General features: G+C 41.1%; 1 protein-coding gene across 2 annotated transcripts in view; it reads right to left on the bottom strand.

Moving 5' to 3' along the window:
• The window catches only part of UNC13B (unc-13 homolog B), a 206,110-nt gene that overhangs the window by 106,832 nt on the left and 79,924 nt on the right, over positions 1–19,354 (bottom strand). For both annotated transcript variants that reach the window (XM_063180306.1, XM_063180307.1), the window contains exon 10: positions 18,576–18,666. In XM_063180306.1, coding sequence (XP_063036376.1) covers positions 18,576–18,666 — 91 coding nt within the window. The remainder of the gene's footprint in view (positions 1–18,575; positions 18,667–19,354) is intronic.

Here is a 19,354-nt window from a genome sequence, read left to right as displayed (position 1 = left end):
GAGTGCTGGTGTTGCTCAAGAACAACTCACTGCATCTTTCAGAACAGTGTCTTTTCACAGTGTGGGGTGGGATTTTGAAGAGGCCTATATGACTTAGCTGTGGAAATGCCACTATCCTCCCATCTGTTCAATTACCTCCTACCTCCTCATGAGCCAGCCTTGCTGTGAACGATACTTCCCCTTCAATATCGTACCTACACCAATATCAAGTTTTATTCACCACTTCTTCCACAAGCATCACTGTGCTCCCTGTCCTGTCCTCACCTGGGGCAGTGCAATATTCAATGCAGGAGAATATCCAATGCAGTGTATATTCTCCTGGCACTTTCAACCCTCTGCTCCCACTGCTCCATCCCAGCACCTTGATGTAGTGCCAGCTGGTAGCAGCCAGGCTAGTGTCCCAGCTCATTTGTTTGTTTTGGCCAACAGGTTTCACATATGGACTAATGTCACAGTTCACAATACTTTGTCTCAGCAGCACCACTGGTGAACTGTACCCCTGTTCTTTCCGTGTGCAGCCACAGCACTGCCCCTTTCAGCCAGGCACAGAAATCATGCCACCAACCTCCTTTCAGGTCCTCTGAGAGGCTGATGTTCCTCATGGTCACTTGCATCCTCCATCTCCCAGAACACCCTCTCATTTTTGCTCTTTCCCTTGCTGCAGGGCAGGGAATATAGGTCAGATTTTGAAAAGTGATTTAGCTTTAAAGGATTTTAAGAGTCTGACCCTGAGCATCTCAGGGTTATATGTTTGCATTCTGCCAGGAAAGCAGGATTCTTGCCCAACTGAAGCACTGACTCTGACTGCAATAGCAATGATTCTACTAAACGCAGCAATTATAGCCCTTGAGCTCAGAGTTGAAGCTCTGCATCAAATTCATCCACATAAGGATGAAGACTGCCCATCTGAGAAAATAAAATGCAATCCAGGGTTTGAACAGCACTTAGAATCTTCAAAGCTCTGCCTATGAGTAAGATGAGAAAGATCTTGAGAGAGGTCTCTTACACAGCAATAGTTTAAAAATAAAATAGTAGGTATGCATCAGACACTTTTTAATTTACATTAACACTCTACAGCACCTGAAGCATCCACTAGACAGCCTCACAGGCTTTTAAATGCCTTACTCTTTCCAAGGATCCTACAACAAGTGGAGCCAAATCATCTTGCCATCACTGCCTTGGTCCTTCCCATCTTTTCCTTCCTTGGTCTATGCCCCTCTCTGCAGCCATCAGTACAAGACAGTAATACATCAAAGTCAAAAATATACTGGAGTCAAACACAATGCTCCAGCCACAGTTCCTGAGACACAAAGAGCCCATGCAAATTTCCAAACACCGCCGCATAAAATACCAATGTTCCCATGGCTGTCTTACAGGAACAGGAGAGAAAAACACATGGAAAAGTGAACAATTCTCAATAAACAGAATATAGAGACATTACTAAAGGAGGTCATGAGCAATGAAGTGCTGGGAAATGTCACTGCCCTTATCATAGCTCACAATGTGGCTAAAAAAGATAAAAAACCAGGTGCCCTCAGAAAAAAGGAAGATGACACCTTTCAAATATTTAGAACCCCTTACCTAATACGCAGGATATTGAGACAGACTCTGTTTGTCAGAGATTTTTTTCTGAAATAATTAAGATAATTTCATGAGTAAAATAGGCATGACTTGCACACAAAAAAGTCTATGAGAAAGTGTATGCTTTACCTTAAGGCTCACAGCACTGAGTTATTTGCTTTCTACTACTAGAGAAATAAACTTCCACTTAAAAATTTAAATACTTCTTACTGCAATTTTTTAATTCACCAACAGATTTTAATTTTAGGTTGAGCCAGCAGGGAATTATTAAAATTGATAAAGCCTGGCTTAGCTATATAGGCCAAATGCTTTGATGTCTGCGAGGTATATGTTACCCTTTCTTCTTTTTTAATCCTCATTATCTATTTCATTCCAACTTCCTGTAAAGTACTGAATTACTGATAAAATTGTAAAAAGTAAGCAATTCCTTCATGAGCACGAGTAGATTAACCAAAAGAAAATGAGCACTCTTCAAGCACTCTTCAAGGTACTGCTTCACCCTCTCACACACTTAGGCCCCTTCTCCCTGCAGCAAGACAAGCAAGAACATTTCTACTTGGTCTGGGGCAAGTAGAAAAGTAAGTGGCTATGGAAATTAGAGGATAAAAACATTACACAGAGAGATGAAACAAAGAAACAAGGCGGGGGAAGTCAAGACAGAAAAGTCAATGGAGAAAAGCTTGTCTGGAACTGCAGAGAAAAATGCCCAACTCACTCTCAGGTTTAATTCATCTCACAAATGGCCTTGGACATCTCTGAGCCAAAAGCCCTCTAAAACAAATTTTTTACTTCACTGGGAAAATACAAGAACCATCTGTCCCAGATGACACTGCCTGCTGCATCTCCCTAAAGACAGAGCTCTCAGTAAGGCAGCCTAAGTTCAGTGCTGCACTAGACCTCCCAAGTTCAAATACACAGAGTAAAGTTTATCAATTTATTCAGCAGTGAAAACATGCTATTTATTATCTTCTTCAAAGGCACAAGAAGATTAAATCAATCATGAGTCTAAAGACGAAGTGTTAATGAAAAAGCAGTGACCTCCTGCTGTTTGGCAGCTGTCCTCAATGAATACCAGCTCTGAGGAACTGTGCATCACACAACCCAAGCAGTGCTGCTGAGACAGAGCCTGGAAGAGATGAGACTGTATATTCTCAGGCATTTTAAACTGCCTTGTCAATGATGCTGCTGTCATTACAGCAGCTTCAGAATACATTCATGAAACATATACTTAAGATGTTGCTGTCAGATGAAAGAACAAATTTAATAAAGTGCCATTCAAAGCACTAATGACTTTCTTTTCGCTCTAGGAAAGGCTAGGGCAAGGGCAACATACAAACTTGGAAGGGAAGAAAGGCACAGGTACTTCACACAGCACCTTGAGCACCATGGAAACTGATGATGGCCTGAAATTACATTGAAGGACTTAAAGAAAATTCAGGAGATAATCTTCCCCAAAGTTTCCAGGATTCTCACCCTTTGAAAAGTATCTTTTTTTCTCTCATACAAGCTGAATTATTTTCTTTATAGAAAGACAATGAGAATGGTACTAGCTCATTGAAAAAAAATGCTACAGATTAGAGTTATTAGGACTTTTTATGTTCCAAAGACAGGCAACCTCAGTTCACTTGTTGTGAATGGCTGAGACCAAACCACTGGCTGACTCATCTCTACAGTAAAGATGTTTACACTCCATATGTAACATCATCCAACTGTAAGGACATCTCCTGAACCCTGAGATATCAACATATCTGGACAAACAGAACCAAAGACTTTACCATACCTGAGAATGAAGAGTACTTCCAAGGCCAGGAATGTAATAAGATTCAAAGAGTTGGATTTTTGTGAAGTTAATAAAAAAAGTAATTAACACTGCACTAATATTTTTTAAGAGCTACAAACTTTACACCTTCACAGATTAAGTTTAGGGCAATCTTTATCAGTCAGGCAGCAACCAGAGACCTTTGAGTTGCCTGCTATGCATTCTCCCATCTGTCCCTCTGAGGCTGCTGCTATTGCACCACTCAAAGAACTCCTCCAGAGGCTGAACAGATATAATCTCACACAAGAAGTCCTAATGTGCAAAATCCTTAAGAGTATTGGTCATAAAGTCAGAAACCCTCATATTATCATCCTCTATTTAATTTGTTTACAGCCATCATTGTTACTCACAATGGCAATGCCTTTCCTCAGAGATGTGAGGTTTAGCACTTTAAAGGCAAGTGCTAAACCTGCTCATCCCCTTCTTGTTCTTGATGAGGACGTTTGCATTTTTGATTTTGGGATACAAAAAACCCCAAACACTACCAGCTCTGCGCACTTACAGAAAAGGCTATTTTATTCCTCATTCAGTAGGATCCAACCACTCCGGGGCACAAACAAGGCTTGGCTCCCAGACACAACGCTCCCTTCAGAAGCTGTCGCCGACACAACGCCAACCCCACTCGTCACAGCCCACACCAACCTTCAAAATCAGGGTGATGAGACTTTAAAAGCAGAGCTGTCTCAGGTGACAGGTTGTGGGAAGCATGTTGTCTCCTTGTGCCCCAGCAAAGACAGACATAAAATCTTCTTTACATACTCCTGAAAACATCAGGATAACCCCAGACCTCTTGTCCTGGGTTTTGGCTGCCCATCTGAAAATACAGAAGCTCTCCTCTAGCTGAATGATCATTCTATACTTTTAATTATGAAGTACAATTAGAAGATGGACTCTTGAAAAAATGATGGTGCCTTCTGCAACTCAGACAACTTGAAACTTTTAATCAGCTGGATATCCCCATTCTGAAAACAGCTATTAAACTATTATGCTGGTTTTTAGACTGGAAGTCAGCTTAAGCACCTTAAGTCAACAGGCAGCATGGAAGCATTTACAGCAGAGAAAACTCTCCCTCTGCTGCCTCCTCCTTCAAATTACATGTCTCTCCCCTCTAACAGCATCCAAAATATAAGGACTTGATATCCTATGAAATTGGAAAATTACAATCAATGCGTTAATTGCACATCTAATTAAATAATCAACATCCCTAAAATGCAAAGGCATCTGGGCACAGACATGTGCTGTGTGTAGAAAAACCTGTAATTATACTCTCAGTTGGAGCTGTAATTGCTTTTTTGATCAAGAAACCTGGGAATGAAAGGTTGCAGATTATATGAAATGTAGACCTCAAGCAGACATAACAGCTTTCCAACATGAACTTGAGGCAAGCACAAGGGAAGTAAACTATTCAGCATTTCTATTGTAAACACAGAAAAAGAAATAACAGACTTAACTTGCAGCAGTGGAAAGCTAGGTTAGACACCTGGAAAAGCTTTTAATCAACAGTGAGACAGATTATCAAGGGAAGCTAAAAAATCTCTTTCCCAGAAGGTCTTAACGAGTGGAACTGCACACATTTTAAAGGGATGATTTTGAAGAAGATAGATGGTCTAGTTAATCTCTTCACATCTCAGCTTTGTTGCTCTTTATCCTTCAGAGCCTATCTATACGGTAACAGATACAGCTGGCTAAGAGGCATGAGGGTACATTACTCCCCATGGGTGGTCTGCAGGACAACCCTGCTTCCCACAACACAACAGCTTAGTTCACACACTGCAGAGCCCATTTTTCCAACCTGAGCTTGACAGTGAGAACATGGAAATTGCCTCTCACAAAACTGTCCATGCATTCTGCAAGGTCAGTCCAACACACAGGGATTTCGCTGAAGGAAGTAAGTGCCTTGATCCTCTATGAACTTCCACAATTCTTTCTCTGGTTGAAGGTAAACCTCCTTTCTCAGCTAGAAGTGGGTGTCCTTCTGCTCACTGAACAAGAAACTGTTTAACATTGTTTCCTTGGTGTTACTCAAAGCAGGATGGCATGGTTTGTTAAATTATCACAGCCAGACCCTACCATTACAGTTACACCACCATTACATGCAGTGAGCTAAGGGGCGCTCCTCATCATATTACTAAAGTAATTCAAGCTTAATTGGTGTTTTGACAGCATACCAGTGAAGTTAAAAAGTCCCACTACAACTGAAGTACAAGGGCAGCATCGGGTCAAGAGCTTCTTCTCTGAACACTCATCGTAGGACAACAAACCCCAGATTTCTCAAAGTAATTAAGTTGGGAGCATATCAAGCACTAAAAGTCCAGCTTTTCAGCTACTTCACTTACTGCTCTGATAACTCATTTCCAGAATCTTACATCAAATAACCAGAAATCAATTCATGGATCTGAGAAAGAGGAAATGGAAAATACTTTCAAAAGCCACAGTGGCTTGTCCAGCGTCATGTAATAACATGGCAGGGGAATAACAACTAAAAACCCTACAAATCAATGTCCAGCTACCTCTGCTAACAGGTTGTGTCCTCTACCAGCACTTTCCTTCTCATTGCTACATATGCCCCAGCTTTCAAACAATAGGGAAAAAACATTGTTTACTATCCTACCTTCGCCTTTATGTCTCCTGGCTTAAGTAATATGCTTTTCTCTTGGTGGGAATAATTTTGTGTATTTATATTCCCTGCAGAAGGCAGCAGTTGATTAATGAACCCAAATGTCCCACAAATACTTGCTGCAAACCCCATACAAGCCTCTGTCAGTCTCTGAGGACACCATTAACACAGACATTCAACAAGAAAAAAAGAACTGCCACATCAGGGGTCTGACAAAGTCAACTCCAGCATATTAATATTAACCATATTAATAAACTCAGACACACTTTTCACACCACCAGTGAAAGCATTTGACAAGCTCACACTGGACCTGAATTAAGGGGCTCTGGAAATCCAGTCAGCTCAGCTAACTGGGAGGGGCAGAGGAAGAAATTTAATGCAAAAAATTAAAAATGCCTGGACTAAGAAAGCCTCTGCAAGAGGATGAAAACTGCACTACAAACCAGGCTTTGATAACATAGCTGACCTGAGTCAAGTCACTGAGAGGCCAACTGGCCCCTGTGGCAAAAGTCTGTGATGGGAGGGGCAAGCACAGCTGGACCAAAGCACACACTCAAATACTGATGGGGATGATGGGGTTATTCCTGTATCTGCTGCTCACAGAAACCATTCCAACCTCCCAGAGAAACAGACATAAAGGCCAGATTAAAAAGGGATGATTCTGGCAGCTGTAAACAGTCGTATATTAACAAGCTATTACTGCTGCAAGCTAAAAATAGTGTGATATAATTTGGAGGAGTAACATGTATCATGTATCCATGTCACAAAATATGAAGCAGAATTGTACTTGCTTAAAATTGAGTTCCTTAAATTAGGCATAACAAGATTCACAGTGAATACACCAGCCAATCCATAGGTATTTGTGTAGACAAAACTGGATCCCTCAACTACCCGTTTTATGAGATACCACAAAAAAACTTGCATGATTTCAATCTGTTGCACTAACATAATATACTGAATAAAAATAGAAAAATATAAATAAATTGCATTAAAATTTAGCACTCTCAGTTTCTCAATAACAGTTTCTCAAAAATGTGTTTGCTATCTTAAAATACAAGGTGAATATTGACTCATTAACAAAAATAAAACCCAGATGGAGACATGGTTAAAATAAACTGATCTTTCACATAAAGCAATTTCTATTTGTATTTCAAATACTCTTGTATGCAACAACCTAAAGCATTAACTAAAGTGAGGCTAAATGAATTGAGTCTTGAACTGATTTATCTAAATTTGCTCTTAGATGGACAGCTCTATTATATCTTTTTTAGCGCATGTCCCTCATTTTGTCTCTATTGCTTTTCAAGGTCTCCTATAAAACAATTTTCAAGTACTAGCTTTTAAAAAACTTTTAATGACTATGAATTCAATTGCAATTTACTGCCTGAAAAAGAAATTGAAATCCCATAGGGAATTCCTAAAATCTGATTTAAGAACAAACCTGTTTACAAAGTGTACCATATTTTCTGAACTGTTACCACTTGAATATTTGTCAGAAAACAAAATTGTATCTGTGACAGGTTCATTACCAGGCATGAGTCACTAAGAACACCCATTCTTCAAGAAACCCCTCACGCAGTCTAGCATCCTTAATATCTGCTGTGAAACTGTATGGAAAAGCCGCCACTCAAGAAGGGCTGCAACATTATTTCCACAATTTCAGTTCAGTGAGAGCTTCTAAGCAGCAAATACCTTTCCTACACACCTCTGGTTGTGTTTGGAAACCCACAGGGTCCTGCAATGTGGCAGCTTGGCAGGAAAGGCAGGCAGGTGGGTACAGTGAACACAGGGAGGCCACGCTATGAGGAACAGTGACGGAGGCTGTGGTTCCATGGACATTTCTGACAGCCTACTAAGAGGCTGTCTGGATGACAAAGTCCCTATTCTTTGCTCCCACAGGCAACTGCCATATAATTGCATTCATAAAAAAAACCTGTTTTTAGATTAATTAGAAAGGCCAAAGAAACCAAGTTGGAAGCTGTTCACTAACAATTAATAAAATTACTTTCTGATTTCTAGCCTGGGTTTGTTCTTATGGCCTTCTGCTCTTGTGCTAACATGAACCTTTAACTTAAATAGCTGCAAACTTGCCAATATTTACTCCCATGCTCTATTAGTACATGGCAGCAACATCTGCTCTTAGATTCCACTCTGCTAAGCTGAGCCATACTTGTTTGGTCTCATCTCACACAACCTCAGCACCTTCCCACCCTGAGCTGCCCTCTCCAACTTGTATTCTCTGATGTTTGCAAGAGTCCTCATTTTCTCAAAATCATTTGATTTGATTCGTACATGTCATATTACAAATATTAGAGAAATACAGGCAGAAGAGACCTATTGCCTACCTTGCTTGCCACAGTGTAGCATGGAGCATAAAGCAATTAATTTTAGTAATTTCCCATTTGCCAGGAAAAGTTTTCTTTTCATAACTATTTCTACAGCCCTACTAGTGATGGCAGACTAAATGAGTTTACACTTACCCAGAAGAGCCCTTCCCTCTCTTATTGATCCACTGCATAAACAGCTTAAGCAGGATACTCCTGTTTTGAGTACATACCCCCATAGTCAGAGGGCAGCACCACTGCTCACCTGGTACTACATCATCCTGCTAACCTGAAAGCAAAAGCCACCCAGTCAGCAAGAGACACTCTGCCTAGAGCACCCCAGTAAACTGGCACTCAGATTTCCCTCAATCCTTACAGCCTCTGGTACCTGCACACTTGGGCAACAGATGAGAATCTCAAGCTACATTTGGGATTTCACCCCAGCTTTATGCCTAAATTATCTTTAGTTTTACAGCACACAAAGGATAGAGCTGTCAACAACCTCAGGAAATTCCTCCTGCAGAACAGATATTGATACACTGATGTTCTCAAGTGCCTTTCAGCAGAGGAGGTGTGTTATAAACCCAACTTAAGGACTGCCAGGAAAGGCTGCAGGCCTTTTCCTACAGATTCAAAAACCAAGGAAAGGAAGAACTTGTCCCACCTTTACCACCTGCAGATTTCAAATTAAACCAACAGGGAACCACTGAAAATCCCTTTTGAAAGTGTCAGTCATTAACCATCAAAGCAATAGAAATGAACACACAGTTTGACCCAAATCCAGCTCATCTGATCAGTCCTCCACAATGTCACAAAACTATCCAGACTAAATATGAGCAGACAGCAGACAGTACGTGTGTGTCTATTAGATGGCTTAAAAATCCCATCTGAATGCCATGAAATGAGTCTGGATGCAAAGAAAGTTCTTATTAACTCAGTAAGGGTTAACTCAGTAAGAACTACATCCTAATAGGCAGCATTCGTTTCCTGCATCACAATTTGCTTGAATGCTGTGCAGAAAATAAAAATGCTACTCTGACATACCTGAACAATGGGATGCCACCCAGAGGGACCTGGACAAGCTTGAGGAGTGGACCACGGGAATGTCACGAGGTTTAACAAGGCCAAGTGCTGGTGCTGCCCCTGGGCTGGGACAGCCCCTGGTGCCAGCCCAGGCTGGGGCATGAGCAGCCCCAGAGCAGCCGTGCCCAGAAGGGCTTGGGGGTGCTGTGGGTGAGAGGCTGCACATGGCCCAGCCATGGCACTCCCAGCACAGAGAGCCAAACGTGTCCTGGGCTGCACCCAGAGCCCCGTGGGCAGCAGGGCAGGGAGGGGATTCTGCCCCTCTGCTCTGCTCTGCTGAGACCCACCTGGAGCCCTGCATCCAGCCCTGGGCTCCCAGCACAGGAACCACAGGGACCTGCTGGAGCCAGCACAGAGGAGCCACCAAGGTGATCAGAGGGATGGATCATGGCTGAGAGAGTTGGGATTGTTCAGCCCAAACAGATAACGTTCCAGGGTGACCTGACTGTACTGGCCTTTCCAGTACCTGAAGGGAGCCCAAAAGGAAGATGGAGAAAGACAAGTGACAGAACAAAGACATATGGTTTCAAGCTGAAAGAGAGTAGGTTTAGATTAGATATTAGGAAGAAATTCTTTACTGTGAGGATGGTGAGGCACTGGCACAGAGTGTCCAGAGAAGCTGTGGGCGCCCCCTCCTTGGTGGTGTTCAAGGTCAGGTTGGATGGGGCTTTGAGCAACCTGGTTTAGTGGAAGGTGTTTCTGGCCATGGCAGAGGCATTGGAATTAGATCCCTTCCAATGCAAGCCATCTTAGGATTCTATGATTTGATTTTACACGCTATGTAGCACCATGCAGAACTGGAGTACTGATGTCTTCAGGCATTGTATTATGCAATTTAATGGCTTTTTGACCTTTGAATATCACTTTTACAAAGCAATCATCTTACTTCAATCTGGATGCACGGTACTGGAAGACTTTAGTTACACAATCCATACACGACTTCAAAAATGGGCTCAGAAGCATGCAAGGCAACCCTGCCCTACATCTAACAAGTTGTGTAACAACACAGCTTGGAAAACAAGAAACAACTAAGAGAAAAGCAATAATAAAAGCAAAAATTGTCAAGTCCTAGTCCTTTTATTTTGGCCTTCTGGCTTTTCCTATGAAGTTATGTTATTATTCAGTGCATTTGCTAGCATTGCATGAATAGTTATAGCTTCGTTTATGATGCTCTCACTCAGTGCTGGTTAGCTCATCTTTTAAACTCTTGTGCTTTGTAAGCTGAAGCCCACTGCTGTCTCTCTGGTGCAGCATTTCTTGTACAGATTGCTTCAGTAATACACAGAACTGGGAAATATCCCCTCCTCCCACACAGATCCTTAAAAATAAGAGTGTGAAGTCTGGCTCTCCCAACAGCCAATGCTATTTTTAAGGGCTGCGTATGTGGCAGGTAGGAGTTCCCCCACCCACCTCTCCCATTGCACCCCTATTTTGAGCAGAAGCAACTGGCTTACTCCAGTGTCAGATGAAACTCTCAAAATTTTTCCTGATAAGTACAGGCATGAGTGTCATGTCGAGGTGATCAGGACACCACAGGTTTCTGTGCCCCATTTCAAATCAGATGCAACCTCTATCACTGGAGCACACTGCTGTAATTCTGTTCACCATTATAGCAACAAAAAAGGGTGCAAAGGGAGGAGTTTTGCATAAGGTGGCAATGATTGTCTCAGCTCCATTTCTAGTGCTGTTCTATGGCCTTTAGAGGACTCAGTCCACTCTTCATGCAGATTTGGGTTTCATCTTTACTGAAAGATTCACCACTACAGCAGGTCCTGAGAAAAGACTATCAGAAGGTTTCTGGAAGAGTCTTGGTACAAATGTGAACGCAAGCTGGGCAGCTTCAGACAAGAGAAAAGAGCTTACTGTAGTTTACCTCAGTTCAGAGGGATGAGCTATGTGCACACAGCCGGTTCCTTCAGCCTACCACACTCAGGTCATTTCTGTACACAACCACCACAGAAACTGCTGTCACCTGACAGCCTATGAGAAATGTTGCCAGAGAAAAAAAGGCAGAAATCATGGATACACAGTCTTAGCAAGAATCTAGGAGTTGTACAAGACAAAGGTCTCATCTATCCACCTCACCAGCGCACTGCTGCCACCCACATCTTGCTCTCTGATCAACAGAGATACACTTGCATCGAGAGGAACAGAAGTGACTAAGATACCTTTTACTTCAGAAAACACCAACTTGTCACAATCAAAACTTGCTTTACAGGACCATAACGAATGTGAATGAGAATATTTCTTTGGTCTAAGATGTTCAAACAGTTGAGGGAGTGCAGAGAAGAGTCGCCTGAAGGAGTGTTACATCTTATCAGTCAATGCATTTTTGTAAACCAGGGCAAACCTAGCTCAAAATCTCAGTGTCACTCAGTATTTAGATCAGGAATGAGAGTCCTATTCCTCCCTTATTCTAGACATACCTACCTTAAAAAAATTAATAGGTATCATGACAGTCCATTTGCAACCAGTGCTGTCATTATGACCTTAGAGAAGCACAGAGTTCAGCAAAGTGGATTACCTGAACATAAAGTGCAGTACTGCCACAAAGAAAGAGATGCACCTGATTGTGGAACACACCATGTTTGCAAACTGTATCCCAGATATTGCACAAACACCTACTCTTTTTTTTAAGGAAATAAATGGAATAAACTTCAGAAGAAAAGCAAATTGATACTGGATTCCTATTTAAAGGCTTCAAATCAATTTTGACTTACAGATTATGTGCAGTTTACAACACGGGTCTAAAAAAGCAAAGCCCCCTGAATTTATTTGGGATTTTTTCTAAATACCAACAAGAAGATATTGAGAAAATTGAAGGGGACTGATGCCCAAGTGTGCCAGGGGATACAGATCATCAACACCAAAACTGGGCTTTAGCAGAGATGTCAATATATTGATATGTTTGGAGAAGCTTGCAGAAAGAGTAACTGAGCAGGCTCCGCGCTGCTGTGGTCACCATGGAAAACATTCCACATTGCTTCACAAGAGACTATTTCTCTTAACTACTCTAAAAGGGGAAAGGCTGCTGATCTTTTCCACTGGAGGTTAGGTTATCAAACACCAGCTCAAAAATCACAACAGTAGCTAATGAAGGCACAACACTATTTTCTGGTGTGTACATCCAAGTAATTATTGCTTTGCTCTAATGTTCATTGTAAAAGATTATATTATTTCCTATAGAGTCTTAGGGAATCTCAGAAAGGATAAATAAAAATGGCTTTTATTCCAAACAGACGTGAATATGTATTTTATTTAAGACATTTGGAGAAGAAAGAAGCTTTCCCCCATTTGAGCACAGCCTGTCAGCTGAACTGTTCCTGACAGAGACGCAACAACAGACATAAATTGGTCAAACCCCAGGGAATCACCCCACACTAAAAGCTGCTTCAGGAAAGGCACAAAGGGCTTTGGAGTGTCTCAAGACTTGCCAGCCTGCAAACTCAGATGCAACAGAGAGAACCAAGATTATGGCATGAGGAGATAGTCCCCAGTACTTCTGTATTTGAATGCTTTCTAAATAACTATTGTTGTGCAATCCCTAATAGATCTAAAAGCTGCATTTTCAGAAAGGATTTGACTACTATAGCCACCTAACAGCAGACAGCCTGCAGTACTGCTGCCAGCAGCCCTTGGATCATGCCTGACCAACGGGATTTCCACCTGAGGGTAGGAGCAGCAGATTCATGACCACAAAAAAAGTTCTACAGATCCCCACCAACACTGATCCCTAAACAGTTGATCAGGAATGTTGGTATTTTGGTGGAGGTTAAGATAACCTCCACAGATCATTAGATAGAAAAGAAGGAAGATATTTAACTGGAGATGTACTTTTTCTGCATGAAGAGAAGTTTCTAGTAACTCTCTGTTAAGAGTCACAGTGCTTCAGTTTGCTTCTTTGCCACTGCGTGGGAGGCTTTGAAAATGCAGAGCTTACTCATCTTCACGGGACTGATAAAGAGACACCTAGGCAACAAAGCTTAAGGAAAATAAAATGCCAAAAGTAAATTATTGCATGGACTGCAAGATTCATGAGAGGTAGAAAGGGACAGCTTCCAGTCTTTTACTGAGTGGCTCAAAACAGTTTTCCACAGGTGCACAGTCCTTGGTTTTAGAGATCAGAGTGCCTGGGTTCAGATGCGGAGGCTGATTTCACACAGGGACAGGCAGACAACATACAATCAAAGTTGCAACCAAAACTGGCACGAGACCCTGCTGGTCTCTTCACCGTGACTTTAAGTCCAGCAAGGACTCCTTAGGACATCCCACCACTGCTTATCAAGGGAATAGTGATGCTTTGCATCAACAGCTTGCTTTCTCAAAACCAAAAGAGAGTTCACACTACAAAATCACCAACACATCACCCTCCCAGGACCAGGGTTTTAAAACTGAGACCCTCATGGTTCTTAAATATTTGCAGGTGCTTGATCAGAGGCGAAGCCATAGAGCATGAGAAAATCAGGCGAAGGATATGACTGGGTACCTCCAACACTACAGGAAAACCCTGTTTAGAACCTGCGACTGCAAGTGATCTTCATATTCCAGAAAACTACTCTCATGAACTGCCTCTGCCATCTCAGTTTGTGACCTGACTAGGTATCAGTCAAGAGAAAAAGACTACTCATATTTAAGGGAATAGGGAAAAGACAAAGGTTAAATCAAAATAATTGGTGTACAATGGCATTACTTTAAAAAGGAGGAAACATTGCTTCTGTTACTTTGGTTTTGAAACAAAAACGAGTCAATTAATGTATTTAAGATGCTGACAAAGAGAGGAAAAATATGCATAAGACTTCTTCCCCCTCAACAAATTCAATATAAGTGGAGAAAATCCCAGATCCCATACCCTCGACTAATATTTAAATATACTTAAAACGGTTGGTAAGAGAAGTAACTTGATGATTTAACTGAATTTTTGCTCTTCTTTGGTCTGCCAATTCTTTTGTTATACAAAAGTCAGATTCAAATTTGTATAATTTTAGAAGTCACATAGCTGTGTCCCTAGCTGGAGGCTATTTCAGTTACTGAGGGCTGCAAGTTGAAGATGCAATAGCTACGTGTTTGTTCTTCTTCTGGAAAAGAAGCTCCCACTGAGGGACTGCAGCAGATGAACTATCAATTAATCTCTCTTTGTAGTCAAAGTTCTAAGTGTGAAGGTGAGGATTACTGAGTCATTCCTTGCAGGGCTGAAAACCCTAGTTGATTCTAGCATAATTAAGTTTCCTCTTCACAGAGAAAGAGAACAAGAAAAACAGCAGAAGCGAAGAACAAAACGTACGTGCATGCTACAACAAAGCTTTTTAAACATGCACAGTAACAAATTCCTGTGCCATTTTGTAACTGTCACGTCTTAATTAAAATACTACATTTCTCTGACTCATGGTCAGAATGTAGGATGCATGTACATTATTCACATGAATATTAATCTTTTCCCAGGTAGGAGGCTGAATTGCTTAGGGGATTTATAATCACATCGCATATGGAAACTTCTTGGGTGTCTTTTTCGTTTTTGGACTTTTTCTTTATTGTTTCAAATTTCAGTCAGATCATTAACAATTAAGGGTTGCAAGAATCATTCCAGTTGTCTATGTGATAGGAGTCCAGCCCCTCAGATCTGTGAGGTGGAGCTCTATGCGTGTTCATGAAATGTTACAGCATGTGGAGAAGGAGGAACGAAGAAATGTGCTGGAGACATCCGTTCCAACACTAAGGAGAAAACCACGTGCTCTGAAGTGCTGGAACAAACAAGGATAGTACTCTTGAAAGTTCTTAGGAACTGACAGAAGATGGAAAGATGTTAATACAGTGACCAGAGAAATGAGACAGGATCTTTTCTAGCTACCAAGAGAATTACCTGCTTAGACTATCACCACAGGGACCTTTAAAATCCTGATCCTCATCTGAAAGTCTGCCTTTGCATCACTGACTTTCAAACAAAATCTGTGGAGAAACTGATGACTCAACTTGCGCGGAAAGCAAATAGCAGAGATGCTCCTCTAGATTTGAGCATAAGTGCAGAGAGAAATGAGGATGCAAATAAATCTGAAGAAACTGTGAGAGTCACCCTGATACCTTAGAAGGAAAGCAATTAGACAAGCTAGAAAACACTAGGTGATTCAAGAACACAAACTAATTAAAACGGAGTGTCTGGAGCTCAAGAGAAAGAGGCTTAAAGGACCAGGGAGTTCAGGAAGCTGATGAAACAGCATCACTGGACAAAAGTCAGAACTTGCCCCAGTGAAGAAACCTCCTGCTTTCTAGGAGGGCTTGAACTCTCTTCCTGAGGAAGTTTTTAAGGACAAAAATAATTGCACAGGAAAGAAATCAAAAGGCTGAAAATTAAACATCGAGCAACGAATACAAAATATGACAAATAAAGGATGGATGCCATTCATAGGAAAAGGTATCATCAGGTGGCATTATGAATGCTGGAAATTTGATGCCTTAATTCCTTCAGGTCTTCAGTGAAAGGGACAAGTGCAGTCAGGCAGGTGACAGAATTAATAGTGGATTGTTGTGGGGGAGTTTTTAAAGGAAAAAGGTTTAGAAAGTTATTAAAAAGAGGCTGCAGTAAAGAAAAAAAGAAATAACCACCTTATCTCTGTTTAGTCAGAGTGCTCTGATAAACATTTATCCTCAGGTTCCATGTTGCAACACTGATAATCACTAAGCACTAAGAACTTGAGAAACAGGCAACACGCTTGAAGATTTGAAAAAGACAAAGCAACTATTTATGCTTAAAAAATAATAAGAGAAAGCCTTGTATAATTATAAAAGCACTAACTTCACACACTCCAGGTCCCTGGGGATTGAAGACTGGAACAAATAATCAAATTATTTGCAAATCTTCTAGAACATGAAAAGGAGAGAAATAACTGTGAGCAGGGTTTCATCAAGAGTAGAACTGTGTCAAATGCATTAACTTCCTTCTATGACAAGGTAAATTATTCTAAGGGGTAGAGAGAGAATAATAGAACCTTTATACTCTGTGATCTGGATGAAGCTGTTAAAATAGATGCAAACATACTGGTAAAAAATTGATAATCATGGTAGCCAAATTCAAAGAACGTATGGAGAAAGATCCCTCAGGCAACTCTGGTAGCTCACAAGCCATCAGCTTTGGTTTTGTCACAGACAACCTGAATTATTTATTCGAGTAAATGGTAAAGAAGACACAGACAACAAAGTGTCTTACACTTACAAAATAGAAAAAAAAAAACCAACAAAAAACATCTTCTGTAAGGACAAGGCAAAGCCATAATTTAGCTGTAATCCAACACCAAGACATGCTATGCAACAACAGACAAAACTCTTTTTCAGAAGGAACCTCAGTTCTGCAAAGCGTAAAAGGCTAACTATACATCTGTAATAGCCTGTGATAAAAAAAGCACCATCACAGCAGGACAGCCAGTATATCCTGGAATATCAGGACCACAGACAGGAGAACAAAGTCTTGGTTGCCGTATAGTGCACATGAGCAGGCTTGCAGCTGGATTTCTACATTCAGCTTTGGACACTGCACTTCAGGGAAAATAAAGAAATGAGTAGGAGAGAGAATAAAAAAAAAGCCAGGCTGATGGAAAGTGCCTAAAAATCCTGTCAAGAAAAGACTAAAAGAAAAAGGGTCATCTAGTTAACACAAGAAGAGCAAGTGGGGCTTTGTCCTGTTTTTGCAGTAGTCCTTTATTATTCCAGTATTCCTTGTCCTAATCACGAGACATGGATTTATATGGAACAAGAGAGACCTAGAGCAGAGGTAAGGAAAAGTCTTGGGACAGAAAAGGCAGCTAAGACCCAGAGCAGCCTCCCAGAAAGCTCCAATTCCTACGTTTTTTGGTTTAAGGGAAAATTTGATCCATAGTCGTCAGCAGTGGTCAAGGCAAAGCAAATAATGACATTTTGCTATCCAAACGAAACTACTGTTTCAGTATCATCCCAAAGCATGTTATCCTTCCAATTCAGCAGAATCACAAACCAATGGTGAACCACCTTATGGCCCTTCTACTCTCTCAGAAAAAGAGAGAGATCCATGGATAGGTGGTGTGGAATCTCTTGTCCCTTGTCTGTGCACTTGTTTTCCATATGGCAGAGAATTAAACTGTTTTGTTTGCATACTCTACAAAATCATAGCAGAAGCTCATTTCTTCTTAAATACTAGTGGTGTTCTTCACTTTCCATGTCATACTGAGAGTTTTTGATCCAAATCCTCTCTACTCAGAAGTGAAGCCATTGTTAGATGAAAAAGCATTTACAATCCAGATAAAACAAGAGAAAATCTATTTTGCCTCCCAAGATGCAAAGTAACAACAACAATCAGTTCTTGAAAATTTGCAAAAATCCACAAGAGAAAGTTCTGATTGTGACAGATACTGTAAAATCTTTTATAAAAACAAAACAAGTCATCTCTAGAAGAAAGTAGTATTTCTAAGTGAAATATATTAACTCTGCACTTGGGCTAGCAGGCAAAATCTAGAGAACATGAACACCATATGTTATCTTTCTGTGGGCATATAGATGGATAAAACCATAAGAATTTTTTTTTTTAATCCAACTTTTTTGGTTCTCAAACAGTGTTTTCTAAAACAAGAGTGTTTATACTGTTATAGAAAATGTCACAACCTTTTCCTTTTGACTTCCCAAATCAAGACTATTTATTTTTAAATCTTACTTTCATGAGATGGAAATACCAAGACTTACTATACACCCACTTTCAATAAGTATATATAAAAATATTTGATGCAAAGTTTCCCAAGGAACATTTTCACACGACAAATAATACAGATAACTCCTACTAAACTAACAAGCTATCCTCAAGTTGCCTTGAGAAAAAGTCTTAATTTCAAACAATTTAGAATAAAGCACTTAAGTCCTAGACACTATTGTTATTATTTACAAATTCAGAGCTAATTTCTCAGCTTCTGCATATTTTCTGATATGCAGCTGTAGTTCCACACAATAATGTTAAAAATGTCTGGTAGAACCAGAGAGCCCTAAAACCATCACAACATGCTGCAGTCCTACACAATACATTCAATACAATTTTTGTCTGCAAAACATCACAACTGTAAGAGGTGCCTTACAGTGAAGAAGAAGTGAAATCTTGGGCCACAGCAGCTCAGAAAAGGAGAGAAGCAATACTCCATCCTACCTGTTGAAGCTGCAGTCGGACTTTGCTAATGGCTCTAATCCAACGGGCTCTTGCTGGAGGAAACGGCAGTGGCTCGATGTCACCCTGGTAGCTGAAAAGCAAGAAACAGGAAATCACTACATGGAAGATAGTTACCTGCAGCATTAAAGATTCTGGTTGGTTGGTTACAGCTTCAGCTCTGAAGGAACCAACAGGCTCCAGTCAGCACAGCTGTGCATGTGCTTTGGGAAGTGAGCAGCTAAACGAAAGGTTTCCTTAAACTCAGGAGCCACCCTGGGAACCGATGAGCTGAAAGATATGATCTGTACACAATCCGAACCCAGGAGGAAGATGATGTTTGTGCTAATATGAGGAAAGCAGTCAATGACAGCAGACCAAGCCAATGCAACACAATGGTACCGTAATTACAAATATAAAGAGGTGGCTGGAAGATTTTATACCTCCATGCCTGTTGCAGTTTTCTTCTAGCCACTGCCCCTTCCTACTCCTCCTGCTGCAAATGTACAGCCCTTCTTTATTGGAAACACTGGCAACAGGGCTCAGCCCTTAGTTTCCTCTGTGCATTGAACCTCTGTCTCTCCACTCCTTCCTACAGCTTTTCAAGAGGACAAGCAGATCTGTCACCAACGCGCCACCTCAGTGCCCAAAGCACATCTTGCAGTCCCTAAGCTTGTGATACCTTGGGCCTTTGGTTGCATTCCTGCTTTTGTATGTTGCTGAGGTGTAAATCACAAAAACAAACACCTCCTGCCTGCAAAGCACCTGCCCCACAGTGCTGA

Source organism: Melospiza melodia, chromosome Z, assembly GCF_035770615.1.
Source record: "Melospiza melodia melodia isolate bMelMel2 chromosome Z, bMelMel2.pri, whole genome shotgun sequence".
Taxonomy (NCBI): domain Eukaryota; kingdom Metazoa; phylum Chordata; class Aves; order Passeriformes; family Passerellidae; genus Melospiza; species Melospiza melodia.
Note: the sequence above shows the minus strand (reverse complement) of the source record. Positions and strands in the feature narration are given on the sequence as shown.